Genomic DNA, 12,539 nt, shown 5'->3' with positions numbered 1-12,539 from the left:
GAAAAAATAGCAACCTAATAAACATTTTTATAAGAAACATTTACTATCTGAGACAAAAAATCAGTGGTCACCTTAGCATTAAACACCATTGTTTTCCATGCAGTGAATATGTAGAAAGATTTGCAGCCTTAGGCTTCACTCTGTAAACAGAAGATGAAATCTAAAATCAAGTAAAAGTTTCAGAGCCTTACCTCCATCAGCACAAAGAGTGCCGCAAAGAAGAGGAGAGTCGCCCATTCTACTCTGTGTAGAATGATCTCAAAGTCGTGAATATCAGCTAAAATTAGCAGCCAGATGGCACCCAGAATAGCAATCCATCCTGTAAAATGGGGAAAATTCAGCCCGTAAAACATCCACTGCTAACACACCAGTTGATGTTTTATCTTCTTAATGGTTTACTTTTTCACCAAAAACAACTGCTGTACTGCAAACTATGTACATTTAAAAGTATAATTTCTAGTTTGGCTTATGTATACATTCATGAATCAACACTGCAATCAAGATAATGGGCATATTCATCATCCCCAGGACTCATGCCCATTCATGCTCTGCTCCCCCTTTCATATCTTTCTGTCACTGTGCACACACACACTCCCAATAAAACATCTTTCTTTTTTCTCTATAGATCAGTTTACATTCTCGGTATTCTGTATGAATGAAAATTTGTATTCTCCTCTCTCTCTTCCTCCCTCCTCTCAATGTTTCAAATCAAACTCTGAACCTCACAAATGTTATACAATGCTCTGCCTCTGAGATATGCTCTGGCGCTCACATTCCTAATTGATCTAACAGCACATATTTTTACTTAATTACTTCTCAGTGGACAGAAAAGCAGCACTGAGTACAATTACTTTAAGGTTCTTCTCTTTCATAATGTGAATCAAATGTCATTGTTTTCACCAGTCAATGGGTATGCCAATAACTGGCTATTCCATGATGTTCATCCATCATCCCATTAAGGACATCCCAATGGCTTCTAGTGTTCGGCTATTACAAATAAATATGCTAGGAATATTCACAGAATGATAACTACAGTGACCTCCCTCCATGTGATCAGAGCTTTGAAATAGGGTACCAAATCAGCATGGACCTGAGAAATGTACGCAGCTGCCTTTAGAGGTCACATAGTCATTAGGACTGTCTCTCACTCCTCACATTCCCTGGTTGTCAAAGAAGATACATTTTCATGCAGATCAACATCTGGGCAGGTTCTAGTCACTTCTGGTGGCTGAGCACTGTGGCACAGCAGCTCATAAGTCATATCACATAAGGCCACTGGAAATAGTTCAGAGCCTGCTTTGTGTAATAGCTCATCAGTGTATTATCACAACTTATCACCCTTGTTGTTCTCCTCCCCACTAGAAGACTTCTTAGTCCCATGGACTTAGATGAAGCAACAAGATCAACCTCCTCCTTCAGGGAACTGTGAACAAACAAGATCCACATTTCTAACGAGCACTTAAGGTAGATTCCAGCTTGATCCACAATTTTGTCTATCCAAGGTGACTTAACAAGTATAAGAAAAACCTTTTTTAATAGTAATTACAGTTTATTCACTTTGTATACCAGCTGTAGCTTCCTCCCTCGTTCCCTCCCAACTGTACCCTCCCTCCCTCATCTCCTCCCATGCCCCTCTCCAAGTCCACTGATAGGGGAGGTCCTCCTCCTCTTCCATCTGACCCTAGCCTATCAGGTCTCATGAAAACTGGCTGCATTGTCCTCCTCTGTGGCCTAGTAAGATTGCTCCCCGCTCAGGGGGAGGTGACCAAAGAGCAGGCCAATCAGTTCATGTAGGAGACAGTCCCTGTTCACATTACTAGGGAACTCACTTGGATACTGAGCTGCCATGGGCTACATCTGTGCAGGGGTTCTAGGTTATCTCCATGAACCGTCCTTGGTTGGAGTATCAGTCTCAGAAAAGACTACTGTGCCCAGATTTTTTGGTTCTGTTGCTCTCCTTGTAGAGCTCCTGTCCCCTCCAGGTCTTTCTATCTCCCCCTTCTTTCATAAGATTCCCTGCACTCTGCCCAAAGTTTAGCTATGAGTCTCAGCATACACTTTGACACACTGCTGGGTAGAGTCTTTCAGAGGCCCTCTGTAGTAGGCTCCTGTTACTGTTTCCTGTTTTTTCCCTCTTCTAATGTCCGTCCAGTTTGCCTTTCTGAGAGAGGATTGATCATCTTACTCACGGTCCTCCTTCTTTAGCTGTACAGATTTTAGTATGTTTATCTTATATTATATCTATAATATCCACTTATAAGTGAGTATGTCTTTCTGCTTCTGGGATACCTCACTCAGGATGATCTTTTCTAGAGCTGAGTAGTATTCCATTGTGCAAATGTACCACAATTTCTGTATCCATTCCTCATTTGAGGAACATCTGGGTTGTTTCCAGATTATCATTATTAGGAATAAAGCTATTATGAATATGGTTGAGAAAATGTCCTTGTTGTGTACTTAGGCATATTTTGGATATATGCTTAGGAGTGGTATAGCTGGATATTGAGGAAACACTAACACTAATTGTCTGAGAAAGCACCAGATTGATTTCCAAAGTGGTTGTACAAGCTTACATTCCCACCAAAAATGGAGGAGGGTTCCCCTTTCTCCACATCCTCTCCAGCATGTACTGTCACTTGAGTTTTTGATCTTAGCCATTCTGATGGGTATAAGGTCGTTTTGATTTGCATTTCCTGATGACTAAGGATGTTGAGCATTTTTTTAAGTGTTTTCTCTGCCATTCAATATTCCTCCACAGAGAATTCTCTGTTTAGCTCTGGACCTCATTTTTAATTGGATTACTTGATTTGTTGCTGTTTAAATTCCTGAGTTCTTTATATATTCTTAATATAAGCCTCTGTCAGATATAGGGTTGGTAAAGTTCCTTTCCCAGTCTGTAGGCTGTCATTTCGTTCTGATGACAGTGTCCTCTGCTTTACAGAAGCCTTTCAGTTTCATGAGGTCCCATTTATTGATTGTTGCTCTTAGAGCCTGTGCTGTAGATGATATGATAGTATACATGAACAACCCCAAAAATTCAACCAGAGAATCCCTTCAGCTGACAAACACCTTCGGCAAAGTCAACTCAACAAAATCAACTCAAAAAAATCAGAAGCCCTCCTGTATATCCAAGACAAAAGGGTCAAGAAAGAAATTAGGGAAACAACACCCTTCACAATAGCCACTAATAACATAAGGTAAGTTGGGGTGACTCTAACCAAGCAAGGTAAAACATGTTTTAAAAAAACTTCAAGTCTCTGAAGAAAGAAATTAAAGAATATTAGAAGCTGGAAAGATCTCTCGTGCTCATGGATCAGTAGGATGAACATAGTGAAAATGGCCATCCTGCCAAAAGCAATCTATAGATTCAATGCAATTCCCATAAAATTACCAACACAATTCTTTACAGACCTTGAAAGAAAAATTCTCAACTTCATATGGAAAAACAAAAAACCCAGGATTGCCAAATTTCTCCTGTATAACAACAGATCGTATGGAGGCATCTTCATCCCCAATCTCAAGCTGTACTACAGAGCAATAGTAATAAAAACTGCATGGTATTGGCATAGAAACAGAATGGAGGATCAATGGAACCGAATCAAAGGCCCAGAAATAAATCCACCCACCTATAGATACTTGATTTTTGACAAAGAAGCCAAAACTATAGAATGGAAAAAAGACAGCATCTTTAACAAATGGTGCTGGTCTAACTGGTTGTCTATATGCAGAAAAATGCAAATAGATGCATATTTATCACCATGTACAGAGATAAAGTTCCAGTGGATCAAGGACCTCAACATAAAACCAGATACACTAAATCTGTTAGAAGAAAAAGTAAGGAAGAGCCTTGAACTCATTGGCACAGGAGACAACTTCCTGAACAGAACAACAACAGCACAGGCTCTAAGAGCAACAATCAATAAATGGGACCTCATGAAACTGAAAAGCTTCTGTACAGCAAAGGACACTGTCATCAAAACAAAATGACAGCCTACAGATTGGGAAAGGATTTTGTTTGTTTTTAAACAGTAGTGGCTTTGTATAGGAAAGTATAACCAAATTAAATTGATTGATCTGTTTCCTCAATAGTCTTAGTTCATTTTCTGTTGTGGTGATAAATGCTATGACCAAAAGCTTTAGAGCTTACAGTCCAGTTCGTAGAGAAGTCAGGGCAGGAGCTCAAGGCTGGCAGAGGGAGAAGGACAGAAAGACTATTTGAAAAAAAATGAACAAAACTTCCCAAAGATGATTTAAAAATTTTATTTCAGCGCCTGAGACAATCAATTAAGTCCAATTAAGACAGAGTCAGAGAGAACCACATTCAGCTGCATCCTAGTAAAAATGCTGAAAGGGCCCACCTTACCCTGGAAATGGGCAAGAGACACCTTGTTGGTGTTGGTGTTCTTATATCAGTCAGGAGCAAACAGATGGCAGTCTCTTGTTCATCCTAGCTTAATGACTGGCTTCGTGGCTAAAGCTGCTTTATGCCTAGGACTCAAAAGTCAAATGAAATCCAGGCAGCACAGTGCAGGAAGAGGAGGAGAAACAGATACCTGAGGACTACAGACCTGTCTTCCGGTGCATGGCTCAGGCTGGCCACAGGCGCCTACTTGCTACCACACTACACAATGCAGACAGAGGATGTCATATGGCCAGCCTGCAGCACGAGCCATAGCAATGCACGAGTGTGTGGTGGTCAGGTGGGAGAGAAAGAGAAGTGGAGCAGCAGCAGCATTATGAAGAGAGATGAAACTGGAAACAAGGGTGGAAAGGAGTGGCCTGTTTTGAGTGGCCAGCCCTGCCACCTGGGGCCATGGTGAGGTCCCAGCCCAAGCTGCCACTGAGGGCACTGTCTTAAGTTTTGTTGTACACACAGGATTGATTTCTTTATTACCAGAAAACATTTTTCCAAATTGTGTTGTACTTAAATATGCCAGAAATAATCTACCTAGTATGAGACTCTCAAAGTTTGAACCAACACCAGCTAGTGAGTCATGATGAACCAGAATTCCTTTTTGCCTCACATGAACCAACATTCTGCTGGCCATGATCTTTGCAGAGACCCTTTGTGGTGGTATGAATAGGTATACCCCCACAGAGTCATGTGTGAGTACTCAGCCCATAGGGAGTGACACTATTAGGAAATACGGCCTTGTTGGAGTAGGTGTGGATCGAGATGTAGAACTGGGGCTGGAGAGATAGCTCAGCAGTTAAGAGTACTGCCTGTTCTTCCAGAGATCCTGAGTTCAATACCCAGCAACAACATGGTGGGTCACAATCTTCTATATTGGAATCTGATGCCCTCTTCTGGCATGCAGATGTACATACAGATACAGCACTCATACACATAAAATAAACAAATAAATCTTTGTCTACAAATTAAGTCCAGGACAGCCAGGGCTATACAGAGATACCCTGTCTCAAAAAAATGTAGAACTCTCAGCTCCACTCCTTCTCCAGCACCATGTCTGTCCAGATGCTGCCATGCTTCCCACCATTATGATAATGGACTAAACATATGAAAAACTATGAGCCAGCTCTAATTAAATATTTTCCTTTATAAGAATTACCATGTTTATGGTGTCTCTTTACAGCAGTGGAAACCCTAAGACACCCCTCACAAAAATTAATAGTGAAGTACAGATCAGATTCCGTCATCACAGTAATTACATTAAATATAAAAATACTAAGCATTCCAAGCAAAAGGCAGATATTAGCACATGAATGATTCAAATATATGCTGTACTCAGGTAAGTGGAAATAAAATGAATAAAAAGACATACAGAATAAACTACAATTGAAGTAAAATCCATAAGCCATATATGATCGCACACACCTATAATCCTAGCAGCTGGAAGGCTGAAGTAGGAGGATTATGAGTTCAAAACCAGCCTGGAGTTCACAGTATGTTTAAGACCAGGCTGGGTACCTTAGCAATTTGTCTCTAAAACCCAAAGGCTAGAGATGCATCTCAGTAACAGAGCACTTATTTAGCATGTACTATTCAAGGACTCAGTTCTCAATGACTAAATGTAGATTAGTAAGATTAAGTAAGTAAATGAAATTGGATTGGCTGTGTTAGTGCCAGCTAACAAAGACTTCAAAATGAAAGAGACTGGTGCTGAAGAATGTGCTATACACTTGCAAAGAAGAAAATCCACCAAGAAAATACTAGAAGTCCATTATAATGGTGACCTTGTTGGAGGAAGTGTCACTATAGGGGTGAGCTTTGAGGTCTCTTATGCTTAAACTGTATGCCACATGTCCCTAACATGTCTCTAACAACAAAGTTTTTAAATACATACAACATAAGATGCCAGAATTGAATAGATAAGTCAGTGGTATTTGGAAACATCAATACTTTCATCTCAGTAATGCCAAAAGATTAACAATGACAGAGATACCTTGAATCAGAAAATGAGAAAACTATTGGGCATCTGTACACTTCTCCACATGAGTCAAATATAAAATTTCTCACACACATATGAAAAATTATCTAATACATATTATTCTATAAACAAACACCAATAAACATATGAGGATTTAAATCATGCTAAATTAGATATCTAAATTGGAATGAAACTCAGAAATCAATGATGAAAGAAAATTTGGAAATTACACAAATGTGTATAAATGAAGCACCATGCTCCATAAATTCTTAAAATCATATAATAGAATTTTAAAAAAATAAAAAATAAAATTTAAAATGCCTTAAAATAACAGAACTGGAAACACAGTAGAACACTATTGTTGAGAACAGATAAGGCAATGATCATATAAGGCAGCCTGCTTCAAAAGATCTCAGTGCCATCACTCAAACTTTGTTGTTAAGACACTAAGAGCAGGGCATTGTGAACCCAAAATAAACATAAGAAAGAAAATGGTAAAGGTTATATTGGACAGAAATGAAACAGAAAATACACAAAACAGTGGACACAGTCAATGAAACAAAAATTGGCTCTTATAAAAGATCAACAAAATTGACAAATAGGTAGCTAAATTATTATGGTTTGAATGCAAAATATCAGCCATAGACTCACATGTTGAAAACATGGTCCCCAGTTGCTGATGCTGTTTAAGGAGGTTGTAGAGCCATTTGACTGTGGAGCCTGTCTAACATGGGCCTTTTCAGTAATGGGGAAACTCCGCTTCTAAGCTAAGCTCTCTCCTTCACTGTCCACTGAGATATGAAAAAGGCACGCTTTAAAGTCCCCCACTACCAAAAGGTAGAGGGGAAAAAACTGGGACACCAACTCAGCTACAAAATCTTGACCCAACAATTTGTATTGGCCATAAGATGTGCTGGGGTAACAGTGGCACAGAAGTTGTGAGAGTGCCCAACCAATATGGTCCAACTTGAGACCCACACTACAAAAGAGAGCCCAAGGCTGACACTGACTGCATGACAAGGAATCTGAATCTGGATAGCCCAGAGATATAGGATAGAACCAAACACAACTGGCAAAGAAAACAGCCAATAGAATTATTCCTAACTATATTTTACTGTACTCATAGACTGGAGCCTAGCATAACTGTCATCAGAGAGGCATCACCAGCAATTGATAGGAGCAGATGTAGAGACCCACAGTAAAACATTAGGCAAAGCTTAGGAAAGCCAGCAGAAAAGAGGAAAGAAGGATTGTAGAAGCCAGAGTAGTTGAGGACACAACAAGAACAAGAACATGGCCCACAAAATCAACTAAGCAGAACTCATAAAAAAAAAAGCCAAGAGCCAGCCTCCCAGGATAGCAATGGAATATGGCATAACAAATTACAATAAGACTAGGAACATACCCTCATATCAAGGCTGGATAAGGTGACCCAGTAGCAGGAATGGGTCCCAAAAGCAGGCAGAATCAAAGAAACCCCCACTCCTACTGTTAGGAGTCCCACAAAAACACCAACCATATATGCAGAGGATCTTTGTCAGGCCTACATAGGTTCCATGATTGTCCCTCATGGGATGGTGGAGAGAGAAGATGGAGGGGAAACTGTTGTTGGCATATAATATATGAGAGAAGAAGAAATTTAAAAGAAAAAGTAAATAAAGTTTCCCACCACCACAGACAATGCCAATATTTGCCATGCCTCTCTCAAACATGAGATTATGACCTTCTAGTGTGACTCAAAATAAGTCTCTCATCAATTAAATTGCTGTTTGCAGATATTCTGTAACAGTGATAAGAAAAGTAACTAATGCATAAATTGGCCATGAAATGTAGATTAACCTATCAAATAACTATGAATTTCATGTTAACCCACATGAAATGCAGATTAACCTACTCAGATAAACAACTGAAACTTTAGTTCTGTTAGCCCACATGAAACAAAAAAATTACTAAAACATAAAAAACAGTGATACTGTTCCAAAAAGAAATAAAAACTTTAATAAAGTTATATCACATAAAGACAGTGTTCATAATTACAGTGCTTCTTATAAAAAAAAAAACATCTGTTTTCTTGCAATAAACAAAGGCAATGCACTGATGACCAAAATTGAAGAGCTAGAAGTCTAGAACTAAAAAAGACAGGAATACATCCTCATGACCTTTGCACAGGCAAAAGACAGCTACATGTAACACCAACATCACAGTATTCAAAAGAGGTAAAGTGGGCTTCCCCAAAATTGAAAAATTTTGTACTTCAAGAGTGACATTGTTGGCAAAACAATATTTGGGAGACTTAGACAGGAGAATGAAACGTTCAAATCTATTATGGACTGTAGTGAGTTTAAGGCCAGCCTAGGAAATTTGGTAAGCACCTCTCTCAAAATAATAACTTTAAACGGAGCAGCTGGAGTTCCCTGGTAGAAAACTTGCCTAGCATCTGTGAGGTCCTAGGTTCAATCTCAAGTACTGTAATAGCAGCATGAGGAGGAAGACAAAGTGGAGGAGAAGAAAGAAACAGGAGCAGGAATGGAAGTCAGCCAGAGTTGAGTTAAAGCCCAGAGGAGGATGTACTTAGGCTATGTGCAAACATGTGCCATCTTAATTAAGAATCTAAAGCACCCAAAAGTTCTTGTGTCCCCTGGGAATGGTAGAGTCAGTCTCTTGAGGATACCAAAAGATGACTGTACTGAACAGACACCAGAGGGGCTAATAAATGAATTAGAAGGTTTGGAGAATGTCTGTCTATCTATAAGGACCTTCTTCCTCTAAAACTTATGCCCTCAACAAGCACAGCCATGTGGTATCATGTGGGCCTGTCCTCCTGGGTGGCATTTACAGTGTTAGGGAAGTAATGCTGCCTGTACAAATCAGACACTTCATCTGGGAATCTGAAGCTCAAAGCAGTTTTTTCTCTGTGTATGACTACAGCAGATGCCATAAAGTGATTGAGGAGTCACCAGGAAGTGTGTTGTGGGGGAGGGGGTATGACAGCTGAGGGATAAGCAGGTTTGGCCATGTAGAGCAGCTTCTGCCAGGTGTACCTCTCCAAGCCTGTCCTCATCTGACCCCTGCTGGCAGCCCATAAATCATTCCCACACTCCTCTCTGTTACTTAAGACAAATCAAATAGATTGCTTTACTTGTCATTAAAAGTACTCCCTTAAGAACAAACAATAAAATGCTCCAAAGCAGAGACACCAAGAGACAACTCTTATGCATCAGATTAGCCCTAAGAGCCTAGCACTGCCCGGTTCAGGTGAGGCTCTGGGGTATTCATGCTGTGGGAATGCAAAACTAACAGTCTCTTTGAAAAACACAAGCGATTTCTTTTAATATGTGTTTCGCCTATACACATATCACTAACGGGCTCACCTCTAGATAACTAGCCAAGACTGAAAGTTTAAATTCACACAGATCCTTACGTTTGTTACTATTCGGGCCAGCTCTATTCGCAGGTGCTTAAAGTGGGCTAACTCCCAACAATAACACACAAAACTGGTACCTTCACACCCATGGAATGTCACTCAGAAACAAAGGAACAAACTTTTGATACAATTTGAAATGGAAATATCTGCAGCAGTGTAGTGTTGGTGAAGAAAAAGCTCAGCTCAGAGATTGCATATAATCTGATTCCACATAACATGACATTCTGAAAATCGATGGCCTGATAATGATGGAAACTGACCTGCTATTGATGGGAAGGGCAAACAGCCACAAAGAAGAACTTGTATGATTATACTCCGATTTTATTGGTAGTTACATAAATCTCCATAGGTATAAAAATGAATAAAATTTCACAAGAAAAAGTCAGCTTTGTTCTCTGATAACTTAAGAACTAAGAACACTGAGTCAATGCTGTGCTTAGCTTCTTGTTCTTCAAAGAAGAAATGTGTCAGATGATGTCAGATTTTGTTTCATGAGACACATTTCACAACATTATTTTGTGTTACACGTATGTGTCTTATGTCACATTACAGTGACATAGCACATAATGGATGCTCTATATTTGAGGCTTTCATGTTTTCTACATGAAACATTCATGTATCATGACACTACTTTGTATTAAATGACTTTACACTACATAGCATGATAATATATAATTCTACTTTATATTATTTGACTTTGGGGTTGCCTTATACATCGTGTGCTGACTAGTTTTTGTGTCAACTTGAGACAAGCTAGCATGATGATTGATGTGGGTGGGACCATCCCCACTGGGTGTGCCAACTTTGAGTAGGTAATCATGGATGGTATAAGAATTCAGGCTGAAGATGCTGAGACTCAGCCAAACTTTGGGCAAAGTGCAGGGAATCTTATGAAAGAAGAGGGAGATAGAACTGGAGGAGACAGGAGCTCCACAAGGAAAACAAAAGAACCAAAATATTTGGGCACAGGGGTCTTTTCTGAGACTGATACTCCAACCAAGGACCATGCATGGAGATAACCTAAGACCCCTGCACAGATGTAGCCCATGGCAGCTCAGTATCCAAGTGGGTTCCCTAGTAAAAGGAACCGGGGCTATCTCTGACATGAATGAAGTGGCTGGCTCTTTGATCACCTCCCCTGATGGGAGAGCAGCAGTAGACAAGGCCACAGAGGAAGATAATGCAGCAAGTCCTGATGAGACCTGATAGGCTAGGGTCAGATGGAAGGGGAGGAGGACCTGTGGACTGGGGAAGGGGCATGAGAGGAGAAGAGGGAGGGAGGGTCCCCCATTTTCTCTTCCATTGGGTTCAATGTTTATGGTTTGATGCTGAGGTATTTGATGCACTTGGACTTGAGTTTTGTACAGAGTGATTGATATGGATCTATTTGCATTTAAGATTTTCACAAACTCTACATCTAACAGACAGCTAATATTCAAAATACATAAAGAACTCAAAATACATAAAGAACATCAACAAACCAAATAAACCAATGTATAAATGGGATACAGATTTAAACAGAGAATTTTCAACAGAGAAATCTCAAATGGCTAAGAAACAAAGAAATGTTCAAGATCCTTAGTCGTCATGGAAATGCAAATCAAAATGACTTTCAGATTCTGTTTTACATTTGTCATAATGGTTAAGATCAAAAGCAGAAATGACAGCTCATGCTGATGAGGATGTGCAGCAAGGGGAACATTCCTCCATTGCTGGTAGAAGTGCAAACTTGTATAGCCAATATGGACATATACTGAAAGTACACTCCATCCTACCACAGGAATACTGCCTGGATGGGCAAGAACCAGAGCCTGAATATCCCACACACCTAGGAAAGAAGCAAACATTACGAGCCAAAAGTCCAAGAAATTAGTCCTAATGATATTCTGCTATACTCATAGACCAGAGCCCAGCCCAGTTGTCCTCAGAGAGGCTTCATCCAACAACTGATGGATACAGATGCAGAGACCCACAGTCAAACATTAGGCAGAGGTCAAGGAACACAGAAGAAAGGAGGGAAGAGGGATTGTAGGAGCCAGAAGGGTTAAGAACACTACAAGAATATGGTCCACAGAATCAACTAAGAAGGTCTCATATGAGCTCACAGAGATTGAAGTGGCAAACACAGAGCCTGCATGGGTCTGACCTAAATCCTCCGAATATATGTTATGGTTGTATAGCTTGATGTTCATATGAGACTCCTATGTGAGAGTGGAGGATTTCTCTGACTCTTTTACCTACACTTGAGACCCTTTTCCTTCTACTGTGTTGCCTTCTACTGGGTATATGCCTAGTCTTGTTGTAACTTGTTATGCCATGTTAAGTTGACATCTCTTGGCCTGCTCTTTTATTGAAGGGAGAAAAAGGAGGATTAGATCTGGGGGAAAAGATAGATGGAGGGGGAAATTCAGAGGAGTGGAAGGAGGGGAAATTGTGATCAAGATGTATGAGAGAAGAATAAAAAATTGAAAGTAAAAATAATAATAACACACATACTGGAAGTTGAAAAGATAAGTCCATGATTAAGAGTACATACTGCCTATGCAGAGGACCTTAATTTGATTCCCAGCATCCACATCAGAGGGCTTACAACCCCCTGAAACTCCAGCTCTAATGCCTCTTGCCTCTGAAAGCACCGGCACTCACATGAGTATACCCACACATATCCATAATAAAAATAACAAAATCAACCTTTAAAAAGTACTGGAGTGCCACAAATGACATAA

The 12,539-nt window shown here is 40.0% G+C and overlaps 1 protein-coding gene and 1 non-coding gene across 3 annotated transcripts in view; one reads left to right on the top strand and one right to left on the bottom strand.

The window, feature by feature from the left end:
* Oca2 (OCA2 melanosomal transmembrane protein) overlaps positions 1 to 12,539 on the bottom strand; it is a 321,231-nt gene that overhangs the window by 195,375 nt on the left and 113,317 nt on the right. For both annotated transcript variants that reach the window (XM_060366263.1, XM_060366262.1), the window contains one exon: positions 192 to 319. In XM_060366263.1, coding sequence (XP_060222246.1) covers positions 192 to 319 — 128 coding nt within the window. The remainder of the gene's footprint in view (positions 1 to 191; positions 320 to 12,539) is intronic.
* On the top strand, positions 4,361 to 4,501 carry LOC132647555 (small nucleolar RNA SNORA48). Its single transcript, XR_009585916.1, has one exon. It is a non-coding gene; the product is annotated as a small nucleolar RNA SNORA48 (small nucleolar RNA).

The sequence above is a fragment of the Meriones unguiculatus genome, chromosome 14 (assembly GCF_030254825.1).
Source record: "Meriones unguiculatus strain TT.TT164.6M chromosome 14, Bangor_MerUng_6.1, whole genome shotgun sequence".
Classification (NCBI taxonomy): domain Eukaryota; kingdom Metazoa; phylum Chordata; class Mammalia; order Rodentia; family Muridae; genus Meriones; species Meriones unguiculatus.
The sequence above is the reverse complement of the archived record's forward strand: the minus strand, read 5'-3'. Positions and strand labels throughout refer to the sequence as shown.